Source organism: Pinus tabuliformis, chromosome 5_1 (assembly GCF_031772625.1).
Source record: "Pinus tabuliformis cultivar Carrire ecotype Pingquan chromosome 5_1, CPIR1, whole genome shotgun sequence".
NCBI lineage: Eukaryota > Viridiplantae > Streptophyta > Pinopsida > Pinales > Pinaceae > Pinus > Pinus tabuliformis.
Window position 1 is genome coordinate 859,686,573 of NC_142305.1, and position 16,144 is coordinate 859,702,716.

The following is a 16,144-nucleotide window of genomic DNA, read 5'->3' on the forward strand; positions in this document are numbered from 1 at the left end:
TTACTAAAATAATGAATCCAAAAAAAACAGCTCAACAAAATATCACTCATTATTTACAATTAAATTATAACATATTTCCGCACATTAAACTCAGTGTCAACCTGTCCGGATACCGTACGATTTTTTTGAGCAGGAAGTGTCACGATTCTGAGAGAAGTAATAATGAAGAAAAGAATATGTTACAAGCGTAAGAATAGCTACTTCGTATAAAGGAAAGCACACAGCGAAAAAGCATTCTCGCGCCAATGAAGCTATGGAAAAAGTATTCTCGCCCCAGTGAAGATATGCCAAATTTGCAACACACCGGGTTCATAAATTCACAAAGCAAAACAGAGGCAGTATGCTTTACCTTGATTTTCATCCTTCAACACTCTGCACAGGATAACCCTGTTGGCGTGGGAGATACCATGGCAACAAGCACGAACCCCAAGCCGAGCAAACTGAGCCGCTATGTGAACAAGACCTTCAAGCGAAAGCACCTTTCAAACCAAGAAGAATCTGCAGCAGACCGCGACGATCAAGCAGCTAGGGAAGCTGCAAACGAGGGCGTTCTTCCGCCTCCGCCCCACACCAACATCCTGATCTGGCTCTGCGCCATCGGCTGCAGCATTTTCGCCATCTTGGTCATACTCACAGGGCTGATTGTGCTCCTGGGTTTCCTCATATTCCACCCCCGTCTCCCCTCTTTCACAGTAAAGGATGCCACTCTCAACACCCTGCTGCTTGACAGCTCCTTCGTCCTCACCTCCCAGGCCACCATTCTTCTCCACATCCGCAATCCCAATGTCAAAGTGGCCGTGGATTACGAGTCCGTGAGATTCGAACTCCAGTTCGAGAAGCGCGCCATTTCAAACCTCACTTTCCCCCCCTTCTCGCAGCAGCCCCAGAACTCTACAGAGTGGCTTTTCATCATGGTCGCCAATAAGGTGCAGCTGGAGGCGATCGAGGGCGAACATCTGAGCTATTCCATACAGACCAACAGTGTAAGTTACAATTTTGTGGGCACTGTCAGAACCAAAGCTAAGTTTGGGAAAATTACTTCAATCAAGTATTGGCTGCATATCAACTGCAATCTCCAGTTCAATCCTCCTCCCATAAGCAATGGGTCGTTGGTGAGCAGTGGCTGCAATTCATGGAAGTAATGGGACTGAGCTGCTACTTATTGGTTGCTTATAAGCTCTCTGCTAAATGTGTTTATGTTTTTGGGATTTGGGATTTTTTTGCGGAACCCTGCTGCTTTTGCAGGCCTGAATGGCTCTGGAATCGCTGCGTTCGATAGTGAAGTTGGGCTACCTCTGGTTTGTGGCTTTGAGCAGAAATTGGGAATTCTCTGAAATTTCATGGGTATGAATGAGAATCCTGAAATAATTGTGGGAATTCAATGTGTGTAGAAACAGAGAGGCTTCTCTCTGTTTAGAGTTAAGAACAGACTGGTCACTTCAATGCGAAATGTTGTATAATAGTGTTGTGATAAAGCAATATGATGGCCTTTTCATCCAGTCATCAAACGAAGCGTTCCCTGTGTTAATTTGGTTTTGTTACTATATTCGGGAAAAAGTGAGGCTCACTGGTTTACAATAGTGTAGATTAGATTCATATTTATCTGGTGTTAAGAGTGTAGATTAGATTCATATTTATATGGTATTTGGAGGGATTTGCGAATATAATTTAACATATTTTCTAAATTATGTTTATTATTCGATGACAATTTTTACAAACACTTTATTTGTTTTAATGAAAAACGCAGATAATGGATATAATTTTCATATAAATTTTTAAGATGAGAGAAAAATGGCTTTATCGTTAGAAGCTCACTTAGGGGTTTTTGTCATCCCCTAATCTGCTATGCACAATCAGGCTATGAGGGGATTGATAATAAGGTGGAATTTTTGTTTTTAACATTGGATATGGTGAGATCCCCTGGTTCTTCTCTAGAAGCTTCATCTGATCCATGGTCAAGATCACTACAATCAGTGAAGACCTCGTTGTTGGAGTAGGGTGGGACGATTCCCAAGTCTGGCAATGCATTAAATGTCATTAACTCTCCCTCTTTGTCTCCATCCCCTGCTTTCCCAGATGTACCCCCTTGCAGTCTCCCTTTTTTCCCTTCTACAAACAACTATGAGCAAGCTTCAAAGATAGAGGCCCAAGTGGAGCTAAGGAAAAAATGGAGTATTCAAGCAAGGCCTTTGAAGGTTTCCATGGGGGTAGGGTGTGACATTAGTTTGGAAGTTGTTCTAGAGACCATGCGTAAAACCCTAGTTGGTAGATTATGTGGCAAAGAGTTTAAGGAAAAACCCTTGGCTAAATGGACGAAGAAGAGTTGGAAGTGATTGGTGGGTTGTCTCTCATCTTTTCATTCTTTGATTTGGGGGTTGGCTCCCTTTATATTTGCTTGAGAGGAAGACTATGAGAAAATTCTAGTTACACCCTGTAATTGGGGGCCATTGGGGCTCCTATTAAAATGTTGGTCCCTCAATTTAGACTCATCTAAACAACCAACATTGATTAATTTAGACATTTTCAAGGCCATAAGTGAGAATATTGGTTGTTTTCTTCAAATGGCGTCGAATTGGTCAGTGAAGATGGACCACCTGTAACACTCCCTCCCACCCCCTTGTTTTGTCTCGCGTTGTGGGAGGTGTTATTTATGACTTAACCCGACCTCTAAGGTTTGTTATCAAGATGAGGTTAGAAAAATCCTTCATTTCCAAAGGTCTTGGACACCTCCCACAACCCCAGACATAACAAGGGGGTGGGAGGGAGTGTTACCAAGTGGTGTCAGGGTCTAGGTTCAACATGTGGACTAGATGGGCATTGAAAGATAAATATTATAGCCTTGATATAGAGCGAATGGAGCTTAGATTCAACACTAAACCTAAAGAGACTCATGGATAGAACTTAATAAGACATTTCAGTGATTGCATACGCAGACTTTCTTTATATTTATAGCTTCCATGGATACCAACCTTGCTAGTATGCTTACATGTCTTTTATTTTGTGTGACTAACTTGAAATTTGATTTAGTGAACAACTTCACATCATCATGTATAATGTTGACAAGCCAAGGTAATGAATTGATGTACTCATCCCAGATTCAACTAACATTTGTGTGTGTGACAACACATAAGAAAACAAAAGTTCTAACCAGAAAGAATAGAAAAATGAGTAGCAAAATGGTATTGTACAATATAGATAGATCTCAACATAATCAAGAAGAGGAACTAGCTGGGAAGAAATCGTAGGAGAATTCCCTTGACTGGATGGACACTCATAGGAGTGTAAACGCTGCATTGAAAAGTTGTAAGGCAGACAAGGAAAGGATTGTCAGAGCACAAGAGAAGCAAGCATAAGTGTGTACAGTAATTTTGTAGAGTCTATCAGACTTGCAAAGGAAAAAACAACATGAGTTTGGTGCTAGCTACCTAGGCAGGCACAAATCCAAGCAAAGCCCATCTGAGATAGGGAAGCACGGGTTGGAGACTAACTAGGCAGAAGGAAGTAAGTCAAAGAAGAAACATGGACAGGAAAGTGAAGACGTGGTTAGAGGAGGAACTCCACTCAACACTCCCAAAAGAAGGGCAAACAAAGTAGTTATCAAGTGCTACAACCAGAAGCCATCACTGGCAAAGGAGGAGTGAGAAAGGCTTAATGTCGAAGGAGTTTAAAAAAGAGAAACCCCCCATCTTTGACAAAGAAAGTAAGAAGGTTGAAGAGGGAAAAGCTTGGCTGTTGAGAAAGAAGAAATACCTCGGAGTACATGACTACTCTAAAAACATGAAGGCTATAATAGCCATTTTCAGCGTAAAAAGTAAATATGATATATGGTGAGAAGACTTGAGAAATGTTAAGAGAATTACGGAAAAGGAGTTGTCATGGAGAAAGTTTGAAAGATATTTCCAGGATTACCTATTTGAAAGATACTATGACAACAAGATTAAGGAAATCCATGAGCATAAGCTAGGGCAACTTACTGCAGCCGAATGCACCAATAGATTCTTAGAATATTGAGATATGTGTCACACATGAAGGATGAGAAAGTACATATTCAAAGGTACTTCAGTGGGTTACCACAAGGATATCAAGACAAGAATGAGTTTGTTGAGCCTAGAATATTAGAAGACATTATTCGAAAAGCTAAGTATTGCTATGATCAATCCAAGCATTGGATTGAGATCCAGACAAATTGGAAGAAGAAGGATAGGTATAGTGTTAAAGGAAAAGGATCAAAGCCATGAGGGCACAGGAAGATGGGGAAAGCAATAAGTTCACCACTCTTGCCAAGGGTGAATTCCAATGACATTCCTAGTTGCTAATAGAGATCAATATGCGAAAATAGCAAGAGAAGAGGCTGAGGGGCTCAGAGAGGACCATTCCGGTGTTGGACATGTGGGGATACCACCTACAGAGGGACTTTCCTCGCCAATAGCAGAAGAACGATAAAATGTTGTACAACATGCAAGAGGCAACAACATTGAACAATGTGCTTTAGAGCGTGCCTCCATTTTATGTAGTGTTGGATAACTAACAAACGAATCATCAAGCCTCAGTTATCGAAATGGAAGGTATGGTCATTAACCAACCAATTTCGATTTTAATTGATCCGGGCTTTGATCTCAGTTATATCGGCCCTAAAATTGTAAAAGATTGTGCCTTGCAAAAGAGAACACATGCCAAGCCATGACTAGTCTGGCTAGCCACAGGAGTCAAGAAGAGGGTGACATAGCTATTGGAATCGTGCCACTTAGCACTGGATAGCATGCCCATAATAACTAATCTTAACATACTTCCATTGGGTTCATATGACATTTTAGTTGGCATGGATTAGTTGGTAGCCGAGAGGTTCAAAGTGGACTATTATGAAAAATCACTAGAGTGTCTCGATGATGAAGGCGAAGGAAGGACACTACAGGGGAAGAGAAATCTTATCTCAGTTGGGTAGATCTCAGCGTTGCAGGTGAAGAAATGTAGTTGGAAGGGGTGTGTCCTATTTATGATATGGGTAACCAGTGTGACAGAGAGAAGCAGAACCAGGCTTGAGGATCACCCTGTTCTAAAACAATATAGCGATGTATTTACATAGGAAATACCAGGATTACCACCCAAGAGAGACATTGATTTCTCCATTGAATTAATTCACGGGTTAGTGCCAATTTCTAAGACCCCATAGCGCATGAGCACACTAGAGCTAGTAGAATTAAAGTTACAACTAAAAGAGATGTTGGACAAAGGATATATCAAATCTAGCATATCACCCTAGGGAGCCCCAACATTGTTTATGAATAAAAAGGATGGTACACTATGATTATGTATTGATTATAAATAGTTGAATAAAGCTACAGTGAAACAAATACCCACTACCAAGAATTGATGAGTTATTTGACCAGTTGAGAAGAGTCATTGTATTTTCTAAATTGATTTAAGATATGGCCATCACCAAGTCAGAATTAAGGGTGAAAATATTCATAAGACTGCATTCTGGATGAGGTACGGGAACTATGAATTCATTCTGGTGTCATTTGGACTTACAAATGCTCCAGTCACATTCATGTGCTTAATGAATAATGTCCATAGCTAGTACTTCGACAAGTTTTTGCTAGTGTTTGTGGATGACATTCTGATTTATTTGAAAACTAGAGAAGAATATGAAGAGCATGTGAAAGTAGTGATGCAATCGTTGAGAGAACACCAATGGTATGCAAAATTTAACAAATACAAATTATTTAAGTCTCAAGTTCAATACTTGGGACTTGTCACTTCAATAGAAGGTGTTGCTGTGGACCCCAAGAAGATCAAGGCCATCATCAATTGGCCCGATCCCAAAAATTTCATATAGGTTAGATATTTTATGGGATTGGTTGGAATTACCAGTGGTTCACTAATAAAAATTCAAACATTGGTCATCCAATCACAACCCTCCAACGGAAAGGATTTAAATTTCAATATACATCAAAGTACGGAGCTAGCTTTGAACAACTCATGCATTTCCTCGCACATGCACCTATCTTGAGGATAACTTATTCAAGAAAGGATTTCTTGGTTTGTACATATGCATGTAAGGAATGTTGTTTTTCCACGATACTAGTGTCTAGGATAGAATCTTAAATCATAGATGCTACCAAACCAAGTACCACAACATGCTATAGCAGAATATAAACAACAATAAATCACACGTGCACAAATATAGACATCTTTTTACAACTTTTCAACCCAACTTTGTTGTATTAATCAAACGGAATAATACAATAGTTTAGGGCTCCTGTACAAGGGATAATGGCCCTCAAATATCCACTAGTATAAGAATACAACAACTAGGGCTTGGTGTCTGTCGTGATGACCACCAATCTACCCAATACAAGATACTATGATCATCTAGTTGATGTAGATCTCCTCACAGCTGTCTTGGTCGTACCCCGTACACATCTAACTGGTCCTTAAACTCCCCATCTACAACATCTGCCTCTATCAATGCTCCAAGTCCATCTGGCCACTAAATCTTGGCTATCTAATCTGCTCTCTCGTTGATCATTTTTCCATCAGGGTATCACACATCAAGACTCTTGTTGAGTTGTTCAAAACTTCATTTGTGAATAACTCACAACTGCCCAATGCTGCTCCTTAGCTACTCAGGGTCTTCTTCCCACTATAGTCTTCCTGAGTTGCTCCAATGAAGACTAGCATAGGGCAAGAGGGTTGCCACCTATCACCATCAAATTTCGCTTCTCCAATGATGAACATGGGTTGCATCAAACTGCTCCTTTGGTGTTAAAAATATGCAACTGCGGCCAAATTTCACATTGGAAATCTCACTTGTTGGAGATGACGATTTCAGTGAATTATTCTTTTCAAGAAGACCAAAATGCACCTAAATATCACTCAAAATGGATAAGCGAAGGTGTACTTATGAAGGAAATCCCAATTCTCACTATAGATCAACAGATTATGCAATGTACTAAAGCAAAATACAAGATCTACTTCTACAACAAACTTTGCGGAAGCTTAATCGAATTGAGAAAGATCAATGAGAACACATATAACTAAGAATGAGAAATCAATCACACATAACACAGAAGAAATAACCCGGGGAAAGCCTCGGCCTAAAACCCCAATCTTTGTATTATCATACAAGTGGAAATATGTTCAAGTTACAAAAAGAATCAGCTCTCAAGCTATCCTACTTTCTCTGCAATCAAACAATACAGCTCACAGATTGAGTAGACACAAGATATGCCTTTCCTCATCCCTCCAAGCCTCCCATTTCCTTGCACAGTTTTTTTTTGGGGTCCAGTGATGCCACATGTGTGAATTGGACTCATCACACTCACAAAAACTGAAGAAGTAACTGCGCAATCCCCAAGGAAAGAATTCCTTCTGCATGCAAGAGATATTCACAATGGAATATTCCTGCAACTGATAGTACATTGTCTCTCCATCTGATCTCAACTGGGTCTCTATCTGAACTGGCATGCATGAGTTATTTATGAGAAAATATTCAGTTATCTGAAGTGCAGCAGTGACATGCATGCATGCATTAACTAACTGAACTCACAATTAATTCAACAAACTGTTTGATTTAATCTAACTGGACTTGACTCAGTTAACTGAGCCAAATAATTACAACTCATCCTTATCTCTTTAACTGATGGATAAATTCCTCAATCAATGGAGAAACTGTTGCATGTCCCCACATAGACTTCATGTTTGATTTTCTACAACTAATTAACTCATGGTGAATTAATTAATTATTTTACAAACAACTGTTAAGATCAAATTCGAATTTTTACTTCTCTATTTTAGTTCAAGGACTAACTAAAATAGGAAGGTATCCCGAAATGCTATTTATTGAAGTACTAAATTTAGCACTTCTATATTTAGCATTTCTTGTTACTATTTTCAACACTCCCTCTCAACAAGAAAGGGATTATCAGTAGCCCCAATCTTGTCTCTGTGGAACTCGAACATGCATTTTGACAATGCCTTCATCAAAATAATTGCATCCTATTCCTCGATTGAAACATACAGCAACAACATGATCCTCTTGACCACACAGTTTCGAAGATGGTGATACCGGATATCAATGTGCTTGGACCTGTCATGAAAAACTGGATTCTCAGAGAGTTTGATACAACTCTGATTATCGCAGTAGATCACGGTTGGATCCATCCTCTGACCAAACAATCCCACTAGAATCTTCTGCATCCAAATGGCCTCACATGCAGCCTGACTAGCAGCCATGTATTCATCCTCTGCTGAGCTAAGTGCAACTGACCTCTGTTTCCTACTGTACCAGGAAACTGCAGCTAAACCAAGGTTGAAGATTCCTCCAAAAGTGCTCTTCCAGTCTAATGGGCTCCCTACCCAATCTACATCTGTGAAGCCCTGAAGCTTCACTCCCTCTGTCCGTTTGTACCACAATCCGAGCTGAGATGTGCCTATGAGGTATCTCAGCACATGCTTCACTGCCTTCCAAAACAGCTTGGTAGGTTGAACCATAGCTTGACTCATTTGGTTCACCGCAAAGCATAAGTCGGGTTGTGTGTTCACCAGATACATAAGTGAACCCACTAGCTGTCGATAAACAGTAGCAGCTACTATCTCACCTGAAGTAGCATCCTCCTTCCTCCAGTTCCCAACTAGAGGAGTCTGCATGGGCTTGCACTTCTCCATGTGAAAGCGCCTGAGTATCTCATTGGCATACTTGCCTTGAGACACAAATACTTCACCATCTTTCTTCCACACCTCCATGCCTAGAAAGTAGTGCACAAGACCCATGTCTTTCATTTCGAACTCTCTTGAAAGGTCCTCCTTGCAAGATTGTATCAGCTGATCATCACCTATCAAAATTAGATCATCGACATAAAGAAAAATGATCAATGGTTTACCTTCTACCATGATGTGGTAAAGGTTCGCATATGCTTCACTCTTGGTGAAGCCCAACCCGGTGAAATAGCTGTTGATTCTAGTGTACCAAGCACGGGGTGCTTGCTTCAGCCCATACAAAGCCCTCTTGAGTCAACACACATGCGACTCACGGTCGAAGGTCTCAGAACCCTCTGGCTGCTCAATGTACACCTCCTCCTTAATCTTCCCATTGAGGAATGTTGTCTTCACGTCCATCTGGTGGATCTTCCAACCCATCTGAGCTGATAGTGCCAACATCGATATGATATATGAGTACCTTGCTACAAGAGCAAAGGTCTCATCGTAGTCGATCCCCACGACCTATGAGAAACCACGGGCAATAAACCTTGCCTTATGTTTCTCAACACTACCATCAACTGCCTGCTTTACTTTGTAAAGCCATCTGGAACTCACCACTGACTTACCCTGAGGTCTTGGGACAACATCCCACACACTGTTCCGAATGATAGAGTCGTACTCCTCTACCATTGCATCAACCCAGACTGGTTGTTGCACTGCCTCCTCGAATGAAGAAGGTTCGGTATCTACACATTCCCCAACCAAGGCCATGTACCCAGTGTACCGCTCGGGCGACCTCCTCTGTCTGTGCTAAGAAGATGGCTATCCCACATTCTCCCGTGCATCTAGCATCAACCTGTCAGCTTCCCTTGAGCGTTTCCGCCCATCTCTGGAAGTCTCAGCATGAGTGGATTTCTCCACTCCCAGATCCTCTGCATGCGGCTGCTCCGCATCAATCTGAGGCTCCTCCTCCTTAGGAACTGAAAGTTCCTCTTTTGCATGAAACTTGAGCTCCCTCTCAAGTGATAATCGCATGGCTTTCTGCTCGTCGAACTTCAGATCCCTGCGTACCACTGTCCTCTGACTGGTAGGCAGGTACACCCGATAGTTGTGGGGTGTATCCATGTACCCCACAAGTATTCCCAACTCAGCTGTTGGATCCAGCTTCTTCTAGGCATCTTTGGTCACATGACAATAAACTGATGATCCAAAGATTCAAAAGTGACTCACATCTGGTTGCTTCCCAGAAAAGGCCTCCATAGGTGTCTTCATTCCCAGTATATGGTGCGGGCTTCTGTTCTACAAGTATACTGCTATATTTCATGCCTCAGCCCACAAATGTAGTGGTAGGCTTTGGTCATGCAACATCGCTCGAGCTGCTCCCACAATTGATCTATTCTTCCTTTCGGCCACCCCATTCTGTTGTGGGTTATGGGGTGCCATCAACTCCCATTTAATTCCTTCTACAATGCAGAAGTCCTTAAACTGTTGGGAGACATACTCTCCACCATTGTCGCTACGCAAGGATTTTATTTTCTTTCCAGATTCTTTCTCTGCCAAGCTTTAAACTCACAACACCTCAAGAAGGTCCGATCCTTCTTTTGCATAAAGTAGATCCAGCATCTACGAAAAAAATCATCAATAAAAATAACATAGTACCTTTGTTTAGCGATGGAGGATATAGAGAATGGTCCACAAACATCTGTGTGAACTCGCTCTAGGATTGCTCCAACTCTACTGTCTCAATCCCGAAAGGAAGATTTCGCATACTTACCCAAGGTACAACCTTTGCATGTATTCGTTTGCTCCAGTTTTCCCTTGGGAAGCCCGATAGAAATCTATTGCATGATCTTCAGGGCTCCATGGTGCAAGTGGCCCAGTCTTCTATGCCATAGCTCACCAACATCTTGGCTCTACACCATATGCAGCACAGTCGTCTATCTCCAGCTTGTAGAGATTCTTTACTCGAATCCCAATTCACTTTGTTTGTCCAGTACCGATATGCCTCAGGAATACCTTTCCTTTACTAAAGACTACATCATAGCCTTTATCTTCTAGCATAGTGACAAACACAAGATTCTTCTTCAGACCTGGTACATACTTTACATCAGTCAGGGTGAGGGGAGCTCCATGCTCCCTCTGAAACACAACCATACCTTCACCTGAAACATGGTACTTTCCATCATCGCCCATCTCGATCCGCATATAGAGATCCTTCTCCTCCAAGGTACTAAAAAGATTCTTGTCACCTGACATGTGGAATGAAGCTCCACTGTCTAGGTACCACACACATCCCACCATGGATGAAACCATGCATGCGATAAGAGAGAAATCCAACTCAAACTGTGAGGCCAGTGCCTCACCATCAAATCCCTTCGAGGAACCCTTCTTGGATTTCTTCTGTGGACAACTCGTAGCATAATGGCCCACTTCATGACAATGAAAGCATCGCACTTTCAATTTGTCAAACTTCTTCCCACCATCAGAAGAACTGGATTTGGGATGGGATGCCTTCCCTTTCCCTTTCCTCGCCTTACTCACTAAGGCTAGATTTTCCTCATCATCTTGCTTCGATGAGGATCCATCTCTAGTGCTTCTTCTTATTTCCTCCTGCATCAAATCCGACCAAAGTCATTCCCAATCTGGCAGTTTTTCTCTTCCATTAACCGAGTCTTGGTAGCTATGCCAACTCTTAGGAAGACCGAGAAGTGCAAGACTCACCATGTCATCATCAGCTGTTGTGATCCCTACACTTCCAAGCTCATCCCTGCAGATGGTGAGATTGTTCAGATATGTAGAGATCGTGTCGCCCTTTTCACACTTGATTTTCTGAAGCTTATCTTTCAGCGCCAGCTTCCTTTGATTGTTGCTATTCTGATATATATCTTTCAATGTTTTCCACATCGAAACGGTGTCTCCTTCCCATGGAGACTCAAGACTATGTGGTCTCGAACTCCCTCCAAAAGGATTCTCCTTGCTCTAGCCACACATTTCTTCCATTCCGCCAATTCAGTAGCATCAGTCGGCTTGGGGACTTCTTGATCAATGAAGTCCTTTAGATCGTTATCCTCTGATACTTCTTCCATGCGATCCTTCCAGGCTATATAATTCGAACTGCCATCAAGATCATATTCGAGTCTTAAACCGTTGAACACCATTGGTGAAATTGAGATGTGATAAGAACTCGATTTCTATATTTAGGAACCACAAACTTCGAACTTCTCCCTTCTTGTATATTGTTCTTCGCCTTAATCACCTTTGCTCTAATACCATGTAGAAATTCTCACTGTAAATCAACAGATTATGCAATGTACTAAAGCAAAATACAAGATCTACTTCTACAACAAACTTTGTGGAAGCTTAATCGAATTGAGCAAGATCAATGAGAACACATATAACTGAGAATGATAAATCAATCACACATAACATAGAAGAAATAATGCGAGGAAAGCGTCAGCCTAAAACCCCAATCTTTTTATTATCATACAAGTGGAAATCTGTTCAAATTACAAAAAGAATCAGATCTCAAGCTATCCTTCTCTCTCTGCAATCAAACAATACAGCTCACAGACTAAGTAGACACAAGATATGCCTTTCCTCGGCCCTCCAAGCCTCTTATTTCCTTGCGTAGTTTTTTTTGGGGTCCAGTGATGCCACATGTGTGAATTGGCCTCATCACACTCACAAAAACTAAAGAAGTAACTGCGCAATCCCCAAGGAAAGAATTCCTTCTGCATGCAAGAGATATTCACAATGGAATATTCCTACAACTGATAGTACACTGTCCCTCCATCTGATATCAACCGGGTCTCTATCTAAACTGACATGCATGAGTTATTTATGAGAGAATATTCAATTATCTGAAGTGCGGCAGTTACATGCATGCATGCATTAACTAACTAAACTCACAATTAATTCAACAAACTGTTTGAGTTAATCTAACTAGACTTGACTCAGTTAATTGAGCCAACTAATTACAAATCAATATTACAACTCATCCTTATCTCTTTAATTGATGGATAAATTCCTTAATTAATGGAGAAACTGTTGCATGTCCCCACATAGACTTCATGTTTTCTTTTCTACAACTAATTAACTCATGGTGAATTAATTAATTATTTTACAAATAGCTGCTAAGATCAAATTCGAATTTTTACTTCTCTATTTTAGTTCAGGGACTAACTAAAATAGGAAGGTATCCCGAAATTCTACTTATAGCAATACTAAATTTATCACTTCCATATTTAGCATTTCTTGTTGCTATTTTCAACACATGGGTTGCATCAAACTACACCTTTGCTATTAAAAATATGCAACTGTGGCCAAATTCCACTTTGGAAATCTCACTGGTTGGAGATGACGATTTCAGTGAATTATTCTTTTCAAGAGGACCAAAATGGACCTAAATATCACTCAAAATGGATAAGTGAAGATGTACTTATGAAGAAAATCCCACATGCGCACATTTGACAAGGTTGGCCCTAAATCAAAGTGGACACCCTTGGAAGGCTATAAATATAGGTGTCCTCTACCTCATTTGGAGACCATCATGAGACACTCTTCTATCTTGGTTTTTGGCTCCCACTGTTTGAGGCTCGTTTGCGGAGGAACAAGTTTGCTCTGAGGTGAAATTGCAAGGTCTGAAGCTCACATCTTAGTTTTAGGGTTTTGGGTCATAGTCGTAGGCACAACACAAGAATAAATCAACCACAGTCGCAGGCACAACACAAGAATAAATTGACCAATCGCTCGCACAAAAGCTCATCCGTGCGACTGGAGCCTTCCAATCATACGAACAAATCTCCATCCATGCAACTAGGTGTTATGGTTTCAAAATCGGAGTTGCTCTCTTCTCTCAGGCAAGATACAACCCCAGTCGCTCGCATGCCAGGTTTAAGGGTGAGACAAGGCTGTTATAGTCGCTTGAAGAACTCCTCATTCATGCGACCAGGACCTAAATGATGGAATCTTAGTTGTCTTAAGATTTCGCTCAGTGACCCCAGTGTTTGGCAGTTGACTATAGACAGTGACAATTCATTAGAGACTTCAAAATCATATTTTTTAGTATAAGCTCCGTTGGGTTAATTTATGGAAGTTGTAGTTTTTTTTGTTGGTTAATTACAAAGATGAAGATATGAATCATTGTACTCTCGTTTGATGAATCATTTGATGAAAATCTAAGAAGAAGAAGAATTTCAAAGGGTTTTCCCTGTAGTGGGTTTTGCCCTTGTTTTCGACCAACCCCGGTGTCTCTATGTGTGAATGTTTTTCTTCTATTGCTCCTTTATGTTCTGCTGCATCAATGATGATGATATTGTTCTTTCTACATAGTTGCATATGTTGTTGAATAATGATGAAAATCTGAATAATGTTATGATGTTATGGGGTGAACTTAATGTTTTAATGAAGAAATGCAATTATCAAAGCAAAGAACAATATATCCCTATGAAAATTAACATGGTATCAGATTTGGGCTGAAGAAAAGTCATGGAGATCACCCCTATGATGACACCATTGATGGATGCAAGAGAGGATGGTGGAGACCTAAAAGAATTCTAGGGTTTGAATAAAAACCTTAGGCAATTTGCATATTAGGGTTTGATGGATATTATGAGGTTAGGGTTTGAGAGAAACCCTAGTTTATGGAAAAATATTTGAGATATGAAATCTAGAAACCCTAGCATGGTCAATATGAATATGCTCAAGCACTTGTGACAAATTTGATGAAGCCCTAGATGGGATAGTCTCTATTAGTCCTGGTTGTTGATAAAGTTGGTTTAAATAGTGAAGGCAATATTGTCATATGGACAATAGGCAGTGATGGATCTTGAAGGCTGGTTCAAAAGGGAGGTGATCACCTCTCATTGAATATAAGTACTCTTCGATTTATGTTGCTTCTTTATGTCTTTATTTTTTATTTAGACTTATGGATCTGATTATTTTTTTACTCATGCTTCCTGCATATATATTTGAGTATTTGGATGATTCTAACTTCTTTATGAGATATGATGAGTGGATCCTTCTTGAGGATCATGGCTAGTGCAGGAAGAGGCATCTTATTAAAAGGTGACAAAGCGCTACAAGTTGCCTATGTAAAATAACAAGGTGCATAGGTATTTGAATACTACAAGGCATGCATGGTATATTGCTTCAAAGTTATGTCGCACTTGCAATATTGATGGCAAGGTAAGTCCTAAGGTATGATGAGAATGTCTCATTCTCAAATGGATCATGCATGTATATGAAAGTGATTTGGATTCATGGTTCCTATGATGAAATGATGCACTTAGTAGTAAGACACTATCTTACCTTTTAGACATGATGTACTTCTTGATTCTATGAAGCTACTTAGTATTGATCTTTGATATAGTGGTATACTTGATGTTTGGCTAACATCTATCATTTTGGATATCTCAGTCCCATGAAAAAGGCTAACACGTTGATTCTAATAGATGGTAACTTGATACTATTGATAATGTTTATAAAAAGCATGGTAGCCATGATGATAAAAGTATAACAATAAGACAATATTCAGGATCTTTTGTTGACCATGGTTAAGTTTTAATGTGTTTAGTAATTCTGGCATATGGTAAAATTGAATACCCTGACTTGCTGAATTGATTTACATGACAAAGAAGTAATGTTGTGATCATTATTTTGGAAGTTTACTCCTATTTTCTATTTGACACTAACCCTTGATAACAGATTGATGTCACAATGAAGTAGTTGATGATAACATGATATAACCATGATGAATATGTGATATAGTCTAACTTTATGATCTAACAGATCTGCTCAGATGACTAAAGTGGATTCCCATTCAAAGGGAGAATCTCCCCATAAGATCCTTACTCCTATTACCATTGACATTATATGTATATTATTTATTGTTGAAATAACATTTATAGACATGAATAGACAAATATCTGACATTGTTGATCTGCAGCAAAGTTTTGATCTAAGAAGAGAGACTTTTCCCTTACTCTAAGCCTTAGTCACACAGAAGCAAGATTACAACTGCAACCGTAGCCTCTCAGTCACATGGAAGTAAGGTCAAGGTTGCGACTGTAGTCTCTCAACAGCACAAAAGAAGGCCCATGGATGTGGTTATGTCTGCATGACATAAAAATAAAGTTTTGTGCACAAAATTAGATGTTCACCTGAAGGATGTCAGTCATACAGACATGAAGCAGAAAACATAAAGTTATATGAGCGAGGAAGTTTGAATGTTTACTATAATATGAATATGTAAAATAAACTTGTGTTTGCAGGTGACCGGGATATATATATATATATATATATATATATGATTTAACCATTGAAAATAGCAACAAGAAATGCTAAAAATAACATTGCTAAGGATAGCATTTTAGGATATTCCAATTTTAATTTGTCCTTGAATTAAAATTGAGAATTAAGATTCGAATTTAGTTTTACCAGCTGT

The 16,144-nt window shown here is 40.0% G+C and overlaps 1 protein-coding gene across 1 annotated transcript; it reads left to right on the forward strand.

The window, feature by feature from the left end:
• The first annotated feature begins 216 nt into the window (after nucleotides 1-216).
• On the forward strand, nucleotides 217-1,528 carry LOC149167556 (NDR1/HIN1-like protein 12). The gene has a single exon (XM_089431556.1). The coding sequence runs from the start codon at nucleotides 246-248 to the stop codon at nucleotides 1,140-1,142; it is 897 nt and encodes a 298-aa protein (XP_089287682.1). The 5' UTR covers nucleotides 217-245; the 3' UTR covers nucleotides 1,143-1,528.
• Nucleotides 1,529-16,144: the final 14,616 nt, after the last annotated feature.

Bases quoted from the DNA above. Each gene is read 5' to 3' on its own strand.
- LOC149167556 (XM_089431556.1), top strand. From the start codon at position 246: ATGAAGCTATGGAAAAAGTATTCTCGCCCCAGTGAAGATATGCCAAAT.